General features: G+C 37.7%; 1 protein-coding gene across 5 annotated transcripts in view; it reads right to left on the bottom strand.

Moving 5' to 3' along the window:
• FIGN (fidgetin, microtubule severing factor) overlaps positions 1–13,026 on the bottom strand; it is a 103,519-nt gene that overhangs the window by 45,010 nt on the left and 45,483 nt on the right. For 2 of the 5 annotated variants that reach the window (XR_009963285.1, XM_062611036.1), the window contains exon 1: positions 2,473–2,602. The exons of the other annotated variants lie outside the window; for them this stretch is intronic. Coding sequence is in view for 1 of the 2 variants with exons in the window: in XM_062611036.1 (XP_062467020.1) it covers positions 2,473–2,545 (73 nt within the window). In the remaining variant the exon portion in view is untranslated. Of the gene's footprint in view, positions 1–2,472; positions 2,603–13,026 lie in introns of those variants that run through there. 5 annotated transcript variants of the gene reach the window in all.

Below are 13,026 nucleotides of genomic sequence, written 5' to 3'. Positions count from 1 at the left end.
ATAACTGACCATACAGCGACTGTCAGCCTTTACCTACATTAAATCAGGTGTGCTACATTAGTACACCTTAACATTTTTGGCTTCTGCTGGGTATCTGAATATTGGAAGCCACTAGTTCTGAAGACGGAATGAGATTTCACTGTATTTCAGAGAAAATTCCTTGCCTTCCCTCTCCCCACCCCCCCACCCCGTCCCCATTGAAGACAATAAATACTTTATCTCATCTTCTGGTCCCTAGGAGAAAATGTACTAAAGCTCTCTAAAACTGAGGTTCTGGAGGAAGCATGATGCCAGAGACAACATTATCTGCCAACCTCCAATAAGGATTTTGGTGAATAAGCAGAAATGTTCATGGTATAGTAAAATCCTACAAGCATTTGGACTGACACCCATACGCGAAAACTAAGACAAATGCCTGTTATTGCCAAGGACAATCTGCAATTAAGAATCTCACAGGCAAGATATGAGACAAAGGAACAGATAGCAAATCATTAACAAACAAATGAAATAGAGAATATGGAACAAAAATTTAACACATCAAATTATTCCAAGAAAACACAAAATTATCCTAGTGACATAGAGTTCAGAGAATGTGTGGGTGCTGAATCATCAGGAGCTATAATTACATCTGTCCAAACTACTGATGTAGGAAATGCTCACACAATTCTGTCAGCACTTAAAAAGACAGTATTTCCTACTAAACTAAACAGAAACCTAACCTATCATAATTAGCTTGCCTCTGCTTGGCAGCTGCATATGTGTAGAATATTTCTAAAAGGGAACCAGGTCACAAAGCATCTATTGAGCATCTTTTCTTTTACTCATTGACTTCCTATTTTTCCTCTGTGCATTACACATTTTTCCCCTCCTGTGTTGGCCATCTCAGCTCTGGAATCACAGTGGGAGTAAATCATTTTGCAGTTTCTGACCCAGAGTATTGATTCAATGCCGTGAAAGATGCCATTCAGTTATAATCAGTAACTAAACCATAAAACTATATTACTACTTACTTTCATTCATTCACCCCAGTAACATGACTAAACACCTTTAACTTCTTTCATCAACTCTCTACAATAGCCACTGTCATACCAACAAGACAAAAAGTAGAGAAAAAAACCCAGTTATAAAGTCACAACAGGCCTTTTAGAGAGTGATTTACATGTTCCCTTGTGTAAAATAATAGCAGACAGCCCTTTAATATCCTTCTTTGAAAGACAAATTTAATTTCTTTACCTATAATTTTCAAATGGACACATACCATTCTCTTAACCTTTCATAACAGACTTGTTTCCTATTCAGACACCAGACCCCCATGAAATATCCCATTAGTCCTACTTGCTGAATTCTGGTTTTGCCTAATGTCACCGTTCATTACCAGAGACAATTTAACCCTCAGGTATTCTGCCATAGCTGAGTAAATAGAAAAGACCAAAAATTACTTTAGAAAAAATATTTTCTCAGAAAAAGTCTAGAAAAAAATTATAAGTCTCCTTTTTCCATGTTTTTTTCCCCATTGTCAATTATTCCAAACCCTGTTTTCCCATTTATTTAGCCTCACATTAGTAATAAAAGAAAAAATAATCTCTTAACTCTACAAGCCCATAAATCATAAAGAATCTTTTAGATAAACATAATATGAATTCTGATGGAGCCAATCACTGAACTTGGAAGTGATAAAAATACAGGTAAAGAAATCAGTTCTATCTCCTCTTGCATGGCTACCCTGTGCCTTGTCTACCCAATACAGACAGGAAGAAGTAAAACCAGTAACAAGTATTTCCAACACAGAGGAGAGGAAAAGGAATCATAATCAGAAAGAAATTTCTTGAAATACTTTAAACAGAAATTACTTTACTTACAGGAAACCAATAAAGACGGAAAAACAAGCAATTCAAATTGCATGTTGATGGATCTCATCCGTTACTTGCAGAACCTAGTAAAAGACTGCCCTGAGAATTACTCTGCGTTTCACTGTTCAGTCATTCTGTGTTTGTATCTCTACAATGAAAGGGTGTACCTAGTGGAATAAGTTTCAAGTCCAAGAGTCTTTACTGGAAAAACTGTAGACCTGACTCTACCAATGAACCAAAAAGTTTCAAAGGCTTGCCTTTTCGTGGAGTCTCAGCACAAAGACACTGAAGAGGCCAGCAAGTACTGTCTGAAAGAGTTATCATCTCAACTGCAAAGGATAACAAAAAAAGAAAAAAAAATCTTCCTTTGGCATAAAGAGCAGAAATAAAATTATAAAGATATGTCTTGAAATACAAGCCAGACATTTCACATGAAATAGTTCCTGTCTATTGTTAACTTCAAATGAAGATGATCTAGGACACCTTCTTCTTCCTCCCTTTTAAAATTCTATTAAACACATCAAATTCAAATCATGAGAATTTCGTATGTATTAGAATGGGAACAGTAGCTTCTAAGTTGAGAGAAATAACTCTGAAGGATGAAAAAAATAAGTTCCCTTACCCCAAGATGAATCCTTTAGTCTCTCTTCCTCAATTCCACCCTTCTTAAGATGAAGCTTGGAAGAAGAATCCATAGTTAGATGGATACAAAAAGTTCTTCCCACCCATTAAAATGTATCTTTCAGCAAAAGAGAATTCAAGGGAAGAGTGAAAATGGTTTGAGGTTGAGCTAAAAGTTAGTTTTATAGCAGCCAGCCAAGAAGTCAAATCCAAACAACCTCTTCTCTCTCTCTCTTTTATCAGAATATAATCTGAGGAATGTTGTAGATCAGAGACTCAAAGGAATTTTGAACCCTTGATATGCCTAAACAGCTTGTGTTATCTAACTGAGAAGCAGTGGGGTAAATCTTTTGTAGTAACTCATACTCTTTGCCTAAGTATTTGTAAAGTAATCATGTTCAAATATGGATAACCCATTTAAACCACAAGTTCTTTGGGATCCTTAGTGTTGGGGTAAAAGTCTAGCATGACAGCATTTAACTCATATCTACAGAGAAATTATGTGGAAGAGCTGTGGAGAACTAAGGTTTATAGCAGGAACGATCTGGGACTTGGCTGCTGTATTATGCCAAGTCCCACATGTGAGTCATTTCATTCTTTCTTTTGGAGGACTGATTAATCCCCTGCCACTACAGCAGCAGCAAGTTGTAAGATACTTTAAGTGCACCAAGCTGTTCCCAGTGCTATTGCCAAATAAAGAAAGAATGGTTTCTTTGATGTGAAGAAAAGTTACATTCCTTCCTCCTTCAATTGCTAGCAGTGTTGAAAAACTACTTTGGTGAATGGCTAGATACCACTAAAAACTTGTTACACAACATATCAGAAATCTCATTCAGATCAAGCAACAGAGATAGGGAGATCAGCAGGGGCAGAAAATCAAGGAAAAAGTAAAAAAGAGAAATAAATGAATAAAGTACTTTCATGAAACTTTTCTTGTTTGACAGCAGGGCTGTAAGCATGTCCAGTGTATTTTAAGTGTCTCATCCGGTAGAGATGATAATTAAGAGAAAGGGTATGTGAAGAAATACATGTGAAAGATATTGTGTCCACTGCTAGGAAGGCTGGAAGTGCACAGGCACTGGACAGGCACATAGGCACTGGACAAATTAATTTCTCCACTCAGAATGCAGTGACAATAGGTCTGCCCAAGATGTTTTCCAATATAAGCCATGTTTTATAACAAATCTCTAAAGTTTCAGAGTGCTACAGAAAGCATTACAGGAATGCAACTCATACTACTGGTCAACGCAGTTTCTGTAAGTAGCAGTTGCAATAAATAATTGAAATAATATGTACTGCTGATTCGCAGTGAAGTGAAAAAGCCCTACTGCACGTAACAGAGAACTACAGATACCGCTTAAGACACGAACATTAAGCACTTTACTCCTGAGACATACAATGCCTTCAATTGAAGACCAAATCCTAGCTGGCAAGAAAAGAATAGAATTAACAGCTCAGTTGTGTCTGAGAATCCATGATAATGTATTGTAATCTAACAAATAACATTTAAATAAATGTTGTTCAAAAGCATTACCTTCTCTGAAGATCCATAATACACTGAGTTGTTGTGCTTCCCTATTTATGTGCTACAGGTATTTTAACAGCACTTGTACTTTGTAGCATACTGGAAGCTCATCTCATAGATGTTTAGCCCAAAGTTCTCAATAGTATGAGCTACAGCTCCTCCTTAGCAGTCTCCAAAATTACTGTTCATTTCCCAAGGCCCTGTTGACGATCCTCTACTCTAGGAACCCTTTCAAATTGTTTTGTGCTTTCTGGACAACATTTATTAATTAGAGGGGAAAAAAAAAATGATGTTTTGCTTCACCTACACTATTGTTGCAGAAACAGCTATCTTTGCCAGTTACAACACTGGACTTCCTGAAAACAGACTAAAAACCCCAAGAAATGCTGTCTCCTCTGCTCTGTGCAAACATACACACACACAAAATTGTTCTGTTTGCAGTAAATAATTGAGATGAATTACATATTTTTGATACAATATTTTCTAATGATCTGATTGCTAAAATACTGGGGGATGGAGGCACCCACTCTCCAAATTCAGTGGGATAACAGTCTTTGCCGTGGACCCTGAGCTTATCCCTTCAAGTTACAAAAACAAAAACCCCAGAGAACTGGCAGAAAAAAAAAATATTGCATTTTTGTTGGCATCAAAACGGAGGAACTTTTAAACTATTTCAGCTGAAATCATATGATCCAGTAGCCTGGGGGAAGGGATATGAATAGCAAGCAGGGCAAAGAGGAGAAGAGAACAACTTTCCTCAGCCCAGAGCTAGGCAGCAGGCTCTCCACGGCTCTTCTCCACCATCCATCTGAGCGCACAGGGCCAGCAGGGTGGGAAGCCCAGTGGCAGTGAGCTCGCAGAAGCAGCGTTAGGCTTCAGGGCTCTGTAGCTCCTGACAGCCCATCCCAACTGCAGCTACAGACTCACACCACAGCCCTTCAGATGCCAGCCCACCCCACTTTTGATCATAGCTCATTTGAAGAGCTTTTAGGCTACTTCTGCAACAGACTGTGTGCTGTTGTACTCAGGATTGGAAACAACAACCAAGACAGCACTGAAAAAAGTAAATTGGCCATGAGCAAGTCCCTATCCCCTATTTGATATTGGTAGCATATTCCTTTAATGAGGGGCAAGAGAGAACTAAAAAAACCCAACAAAACAACCAAGGAAGTTGGAGGAATGCATACATCGGCCAACAAGCTGAATAATCACAAAATGGGGAAAAACCCTGATCCAAGCATTAATAATTCAATTAGTATTCATTGAAATAACATTGATTTTAATTAATTTATTTCACATCACGGTTCATCCTATGTGCTTTCTACTACAGCTTAAAAATCATTAGTGTATGATCCTGCTAATTACTCATATCTTTAAAAATAAAAAAAAAGGAGACATAAAATTGTCAAATAAATATTTTAAAGCCTCAAACAGTCAATAAAGAAAAATGAAGTGTAATTGCTTGTCACTGTGGATTACTAACATGGAATACACTACCAGGTTGCCAGCTATATTACACATGTAATTTGATTCATCGGAACTTCAGTAGATTAAAATAAAGGTAAAAAATGCCTCACCCACCAAAGTATATACCTACCAGCTTGTATTTGCACAATACAGTTTATGAATGTTCTGAAGCACACTTTTCATTTATTCTACTGCTCTGAGCTCATCCAAAATACACAGGAACAAAACCCCATACATGTTTCTGTCTGAAGCAGGCCCAGTAGATCGATAGAGAATATCTATGTCCATCACAGAGCTTTGCTGGAGATGATGCAGAACAAGGCACATTTCTAAAGGAAACACCAAAAGCCACTGTAATTCCTTAAACTCTGTGCACCACAGCCAGGCAGAGGCTACATACGAGAACTGCACTTCTCTGCTTTAGTATAATTTCTCTTTTTCACATTAGGTAATGTTGACACTCTGGCTTTGGACTTTTAGCAGCACACTCTACCAGTGGGTCCTTACCAAGATGGATAAAGAGGGATGCATAGGCAAATGTAATTTGATAGAAATCAGCAAGACCAGTCTGAGCTTCCTGGCATACAAAAATGATTTTATAAAGAGATAAAAATAAATACATTCCTCTTTACATTCTCCTGTCATTACACTTTATGTCATAGTAATATAGTGAATCCACAAATTTTGCTATTTTATTTTATTTTACAACATAATGAGGAAATTTCTGATTTTGGATACAGTCAGATGTTCCATCTAGTTGGGTAATTAGTAATAAGAGATAAGACAGTCTAAGCACTTGTTTCTTAAACAAAGGTTTTTTTGCTTCCTATACGTCTCTAATTAAGCTCAGTCAATTTTTATTAGTTTCCACAGGTTTAGATTTCATTGCAAGGCAATCAAAATACTTTAAATCTTTTCACTGTCAGTCATCTGTCTTTGCCCAAGACAGCCTTTCACATCACAGCTTTTACCTTATTCTCCAACAATGCTCATACTTGTTCTCTTAATTGATACTTGTTTACACTAACGATTTCTGCTATGTGTGAAATACTTTCATGTGTAAAATCAACTGCAAGTAGCATTTCTCCATCTCCACCCCAAACTCATTATCTAAATGCTACAGGTTACTCCACATTTCTATATACACAAAACACAGAAGTGCTGATTTTCTTGTTTAGTAACAGTTGTGGTCACCTTAGGTGTGCTGGCAGTTCAGTAAGGGGCACAGCCTGCCACAGCACATTATCACAGGATAATAGGAGAGAAGAATTTACATTCCAGATACCTTTCAAAAATACCATAATTGGCTTATCAACAGTACTCAACCAAGCTCAATATAAAGCGCAGACACAAGCTTATTTTATACATGCATACCTGTCTAAATACATACTTGTATGGATAGCTATCTCTTTTTTTCCCACATCACGTGCAATATTGAAATAAATTATCTTCTCCAATGGCATTACACACCTTGCACCAGCTTGCAGGATGTAGGTACAATAAGCACTATCACTTAAAACACAGAAATCTTTACACACCATGTTTGTGAACAACCTCAGTGCACTTCACTTTCCGCAGAAGTATGTACTTGTTAAAGCTTTTTTACCTGAAAAAAGAAAAACACTAATAGCACCATGGGAGTTTCAAGAAAGGCAGGCAAATTATGATCACATTTGCCATCTAATTTTCTCTCTGAGGCTTGTTCAAACAGTGCAAACATTGTGCTCCTCTTCTTCATTTGCTCTGACAAGCAGGATGACAACTAATCACCATCAAGAGCTTTCCTACTCTCCAGGCCTGTTTTCTGTTTATCTGATTTGATGCCTTCCAGCCAAGGAAACTGTTAGCCTTCCCTGCCACCACAACTGAGAAGGCCAGCTCTCCAAGGCCAAATTTTAACTAGAAGTATTTTAGGGTGTGAATCCACAGTGCTAAGCGGGAACAAAACGAGTTATTTCTGCTGTGCGGTGTGTGATAGCACCACCAGTGAGTTTTGTATAGGGTGACAAAACACCTGAGGGATGCAACAAAACTTGGAGACTGACATAGAAAAAATTAAGGGTATCCACTACCCTCTTCCTTCACTTTCCCCAAGAGACAGATCTCTTATCTACCTAAGCATTGCCATCCAAGTCTTCAAATGTTCAAATATAACACACACCAAAAAAAAAAAAGAAAATAAAAGAAAAGCCTGAAGAATACTGAAAAGTTACTCCAAGGATGTCAGTCCTTTGACAGCTCTTCTTTCCGAAACTATCGCACTGATTGGCCTTGATAAGACTCGGCCACACAATCAAATTACCTTGGCTTAACGAGCTAAGCCAGTGTCATTGTCCACATCCCTTCTTCACCCGGAGCCTAAGCAAGACAACACAAATGGAAATGAAAAAGCCATATGACCTCACATGCCCATTGGGCTAAGATAGCACACAGTAGATACCATTCCTTAGCAGATGCATAAGCCATAAAGATTCCAGATGGGCCACTTTTTATAAACCTAAAAGGGAAAATGATGTCAAAACTATATTTAATAACGTAAAAAATATGTGTGCACATGCAATTAAAAGACTCAGTACAACTGATCCCTGCTGTTCAGAGGTCATCTCAAAACTTGATAGTATGTTAAGCAACATATATGGCATAAACAATCACCAAACTTTTCATTGCTTTAGCTGTCCAATACTGTCTAATTTCTGATAGTGTGAAAGAAATAATGTCAACAGGCAGCAGGCTAACTCCAGATTCATCAGCTTTAAGGGGTCTTGATCTTTACATTGATCAATCCCATGCTAAAAATTCTTTATTTTTCTTTATAAGCAATTGAAAAATGCAGCTAGGCTTTGACAGAAGGTACACACTCTTACCATTACTTCTGCCCCTTTGCCCACAGGCAGCAGCCTATCACCCCAGCCAATGTCGCCAGTGTCACTAACCAGCACCCCTGCACCAGATTTAGCTACACAATATACTGACATTATAAAGCTGCTTGGCTCAAACCCTATGCTACTTTTTGAAAGGTTATTAAATATTTTCCTGGATCTTGCAATCCTGCTGTTTACACATATAATCAAACAGTCTGCACTAGAATACATTTTGAGACAGGTGATTGTTCATGAGAAATTGTAAGAACTTGTCCTAATAGAGAGTAGGGAGCGCATGGGGGTGTTGTTTTGTTTTTTTTTTTTTTTTTTGGGGGGGGGGGGTGTTGTTTGGTGTTTTTTTTAAGCCTACTCAGGAAAAGATGTGGAAATATAAAGTATGACAAAGGAAAATATCTTTAGAGCCTCACATTTGGCAAAGGGATAAAACAGCCCATGCATAACCTATACCACTTCTTACAAAAGCACTATTTGAAACACAGAGGAATTTTGCAAACTAAAGTCTGCAAAGGTTCCAGTGGAAGAAGACATAACAATTCTCTGGAAAGAGGTTGGTGTACTCTTGGGAGGGATAAAGAAGGGAAAAAAAAAAACATTCCCCTTGATCCTGCTGCTTCCAAGAGTACTTGCAATTTCCATTTCTTGAAAAAGATTTAGGGGACAGAAACAACAAGGCTGTTGTCTCTGCTCCATGTTACATGGGGGTCTTCAGTTTATTCCCTATTACAATGACAAATATCTTCATGGGACTAAGAGGTTTCCCCACTTCACTCTGCCATCTATGCATCACACTAGTCTATGGGCTAAGGAGGTGGATTTTACTGATTTAATGATAGATCTGGTAGCCTAATGGATTTTAGATTAGACCAGTCCACTCTCATGTCACTATGTAATCTTTGTAAGTGTCTGAGCCTGAAAATGTTCAGTGGTAGAGCTAAACTACTTTCTCCAAATACTTCATATGTTATTTCTATAGGCTATGATACTTAAATGGTCCCTATCAAATTCACAGATGTCTTTTCCTTTAGCTATTATTGATGTTTTCTGGTGGTTGGCTCATCTGTGATTTTAATATGTAAAGATCAACTAAGCCACTATCCCCAGAATTGCAGGACACTGCAGAGCTGCAAAAGATGAGCTAATGGGTTTTTTTCATCTCATCTGCTTCACAGCATTGTTTTGAAGGATCTTAAATTCTGAGCTTTCAGATCAGAGACAGATGTTTACAGAAAGAAGCTGAAACCCAAAAGTAACTTTAACAACTGTGCAACTTCAGTGACGTCAACAGAATCAAGTGGGAGGTAAATCAGTGCGTGGTTTTGGCAGCTTTCCCTTTTCTGCCAATTAGAACAATCAGATTCTAAATTTCACATTGAGCTAGAAGAAATTAGCAGCGTTACCTTGGTCAAATGTTAAAGTAAATAGCACTTGAAGTGTTAATCATAATTGCAGTTTTACAAGTCATTCATATTGCATTTCCATTGGCTCATTTTCCCATGCTTACCACCGTGAACGTATTTTGATGAGCGACATCTGCTTTGTTTCTGCCAAAGGAGAGAGCTGGGTCTCAGCTGCTAAAGCAGCAGGCTGCCAAAGCAGCTGGACTCACCTTCCCCAGAGAAGCCTTCTGCTGCTTGTGGGAGGCACTTGGGTACAGAGGAGCGAAGCAGGTGCGAGGACATGGTAAGAAGACAACTGGTTTCAGACCAAGTGGTGGGGAGAAGCAGGCAGGGTGCAGAGATGAGTGAAAGGCAGAATCAGGCTCCCAAGCAAGGAAACACATTTGAACCCTTTGCTGATTCTTAAATGGCCCATAGAGGATATAATTTAAAAATTGTTATAGCAGAAAAGGGGTTATTTCTAAGGACACAACAGCTTTCTTGCTGGAGAGGCATTATGATTTAGAAACAGTACTGTAATTAATTTCTAACTACAGCCGCTATGCTATAAACAAGCACAGACTGCAATACTTTCCAAGTTATTCAATGCTTGCTGAAGATGATGGCAAAATTCAATTAAAAATGTAAGCGATATATTTTGAAATGTGATCATTTCAGCTTAATATAGTTTAAGTGAGATCTCTTTCAATACTGTAGATGCATCAAGCATTTTCTTCTCTTTGCCCTCCTTTTTGCTCTGCTGACCTCTTTGAGGCCAGCTCAGACTCAGTGCAGGTGTCTCCAGTAAACACCCTTCTATGCTGCATGGGATTGCATGCAAACTCTCTTGTGAGAGGGGGAATGCCAGAGACACCATGACAGTACATGGGAAAGAAAGCACCACTAAGCACCTACAAATGACCAAGAGCAGTTATTTAATAGGAGTTAAACTCAGAGTTCATTGAAGGCAATGGGAACTTTGTTACCAACACCGATAGGACTTCGATTTTCTCTACGATATTGGCCTATGATCAAAGCCAACTGACTTCAGAAAGCCTCATCATTATACTTCACATGCAATAATGCTGGGTGGTGCTTGAAATAATTTTAGATTACAGTTTCAACTGGAAGTCTTTTCAACTCTGTTTTCCCTTTAAAGGTAGGTTTCCTTATAAAATAACACCAGTATTCTCCTCTATTTGAACATTGCATGAATATCTGTATTTCCAACACATCATAGCAAGTTTTTTACAGCTTGGTAGGTTACCAGGAATTAAACATCCCACACCCTTGCAGTGACTTGCACACCACAAATAAGGACATGCAAGAATAGACTGTAGTATAAATGAGTCATGTGGAAAGAGGAATAGGAAATGCAAATATTTTACTTTGTCTTACTATCACCAGGTGGTTTTCAGAGGAACAACCAGCTCACAAATACAAAGCAAAGTACAAATACTAATAATTCTTATCTTTTGTCTTTATTCTATGTGCCTGAGTTAACTATTTAAATAAACATTAACAAGTGAGCTAAAGTAAAATGACATTTCATTTTTTGATCTTCCAAAATGTCACATGAGCATTGTATACAGTGGGCCAGTCACAAGAAGACACATCAAATAAAACAAGAAGGATTTACTTCCTGTTCACCTACTTGCACAGTCTATCTCTAAAGCAAAAATAACATCCCCAAGTCTTGCTGAAGAGAGAAAAGCGTATTTCTGTCTTTGAAAGAGACACTACTATAAGTCCATTACCAAACCACATTAGACTGCTAATATAGCCAAGTGCAATAACAGCATGTCAAATCAAAGCACCCAGGCTGCTGGGCCCCCAGTTCTGCTTGTATGTACATTACCACATGCACATGGTGGTCCAGGGTATTGTGCACCAGCCTGGTCAGTTCAAAGCACGCTTATCACACTATCATCATTCTTCCACTCGAAGTTAAAAATCTAGCTAAGCCTATATTGTGCTAAAAAAAAAAAAAAAAAAAAAAAAAAAAGCCTTCCAGAGTGGATTTTTTCCAAGTTCAATAAGAAAGGTATTGTATCAAGTGGCAGTAGCTAGGCAGTCTTTATTGGGCTCATAAAAGATTATGATTTTGCCCTATTGTCTGTATAAGTGAATTTCTTAAAATATCATTTTTAAAATAGCACTTCTTCTTCTCATGATAGTGTTTCTTTAATATATTAACTTTTCCACAACCCATACTTCGACAGTTCGGCAATTTTCTAGTTCATTTTAAATCAGTTTTTGACAAAACAATACCAACAGTACAGTAACTGTCCCAGCTGAATTTCAGAATTTATGTTTCTTTTTGAAATACCCTCTTACTGAATAGTTTAAGCAACTAATACAATTCTTCAATTTTAAAGCCAAAAGAATCACATTAAGCACTAAGTTCACGGGGAAGGGCGAGGACTAGTGATAATGTTGATAGCAGATTCTGGTTTTAATACCAGAAAAGCTTTTTTAAAATCAGTAATTCATTGTAATTTTCATGTTTCATGCATACCTTACTATATGGATTTGTAGTGATACTTTCGATGCTTTGACATACACACATGCAGACATATATATATCTATATACAACTGTGGAAATACAGAAGTGTATAAATATATGTATGTATATACACATACATCTACACAGACACATACATACAAGTATGTAACCCATTGCTGTTTATTTTCTCTGTTCTGGTTAAACAATAATGAACAAAAAGTTTTACAGAAAGTCACTACTATCACTTATTCTTAAGGGCTAAATAAGATGCAATAGCTAAGTTTAGCAGAACCCTGGTGAAGACATATAAATGTTCCTTATGTTTATTGCATATGTTAACAGAAAACTACTAATAGCACAGCTCCAATTTGTTATTTGTGATACCTTTACATCAGCAGCACCATGGTAACTTTTACAAATTATGAACACCTATTGCATTCTCACTTTGGAAATGATACACAGCCTTATTAAGAGAGCTCATCTAAAACTAGGGACATAAGCAGAGCTGCAGATACAACTGTTTAAAAAGTTTACCACATAAAGCTCCTAATATCTGACCATCCATCAAAACCAAACTTTTCCACCTGAGACAGGAGCAATTTTGGTCTGCTTCAGTACAAATCAAAACACCTCACATTAAGGTTTCCTCTACTTCAGCTGTGGTACTTTTCTTCAACTTCCAGTTGAGAGCAATAACTCATGGTTGAGGGCAGGACCTTCCTAAATGTCTCCAACTTGATCCACAAGAGGCAACTGGACTTTTGCAGGGAAAAACAAGCTGCATTTTAAAATCAAGCTG

This window comes from Pezoporus occidentalis, unplaced genomic scaffold (genome assembly GCF_034315485.1).
Source record: "Pezoporus occidentalis ecotype Australia unplaced genomic scaffold, CSIRO_AGI_Poc_V1 ctg150, whole genome shotgun sequence".
Taxonomy (NCBI): Eukaryota; Metazoa; Chordata; class Aves; order Psittaciformes; family Psittacidae; genus Pezoporus; species Pezoporus occidentalis.
The sequence above is the reverse complement of the archived record's forward strand: the minus strand, read 5'-3'. Positions and strand labels throughout refer to the sequence as shown.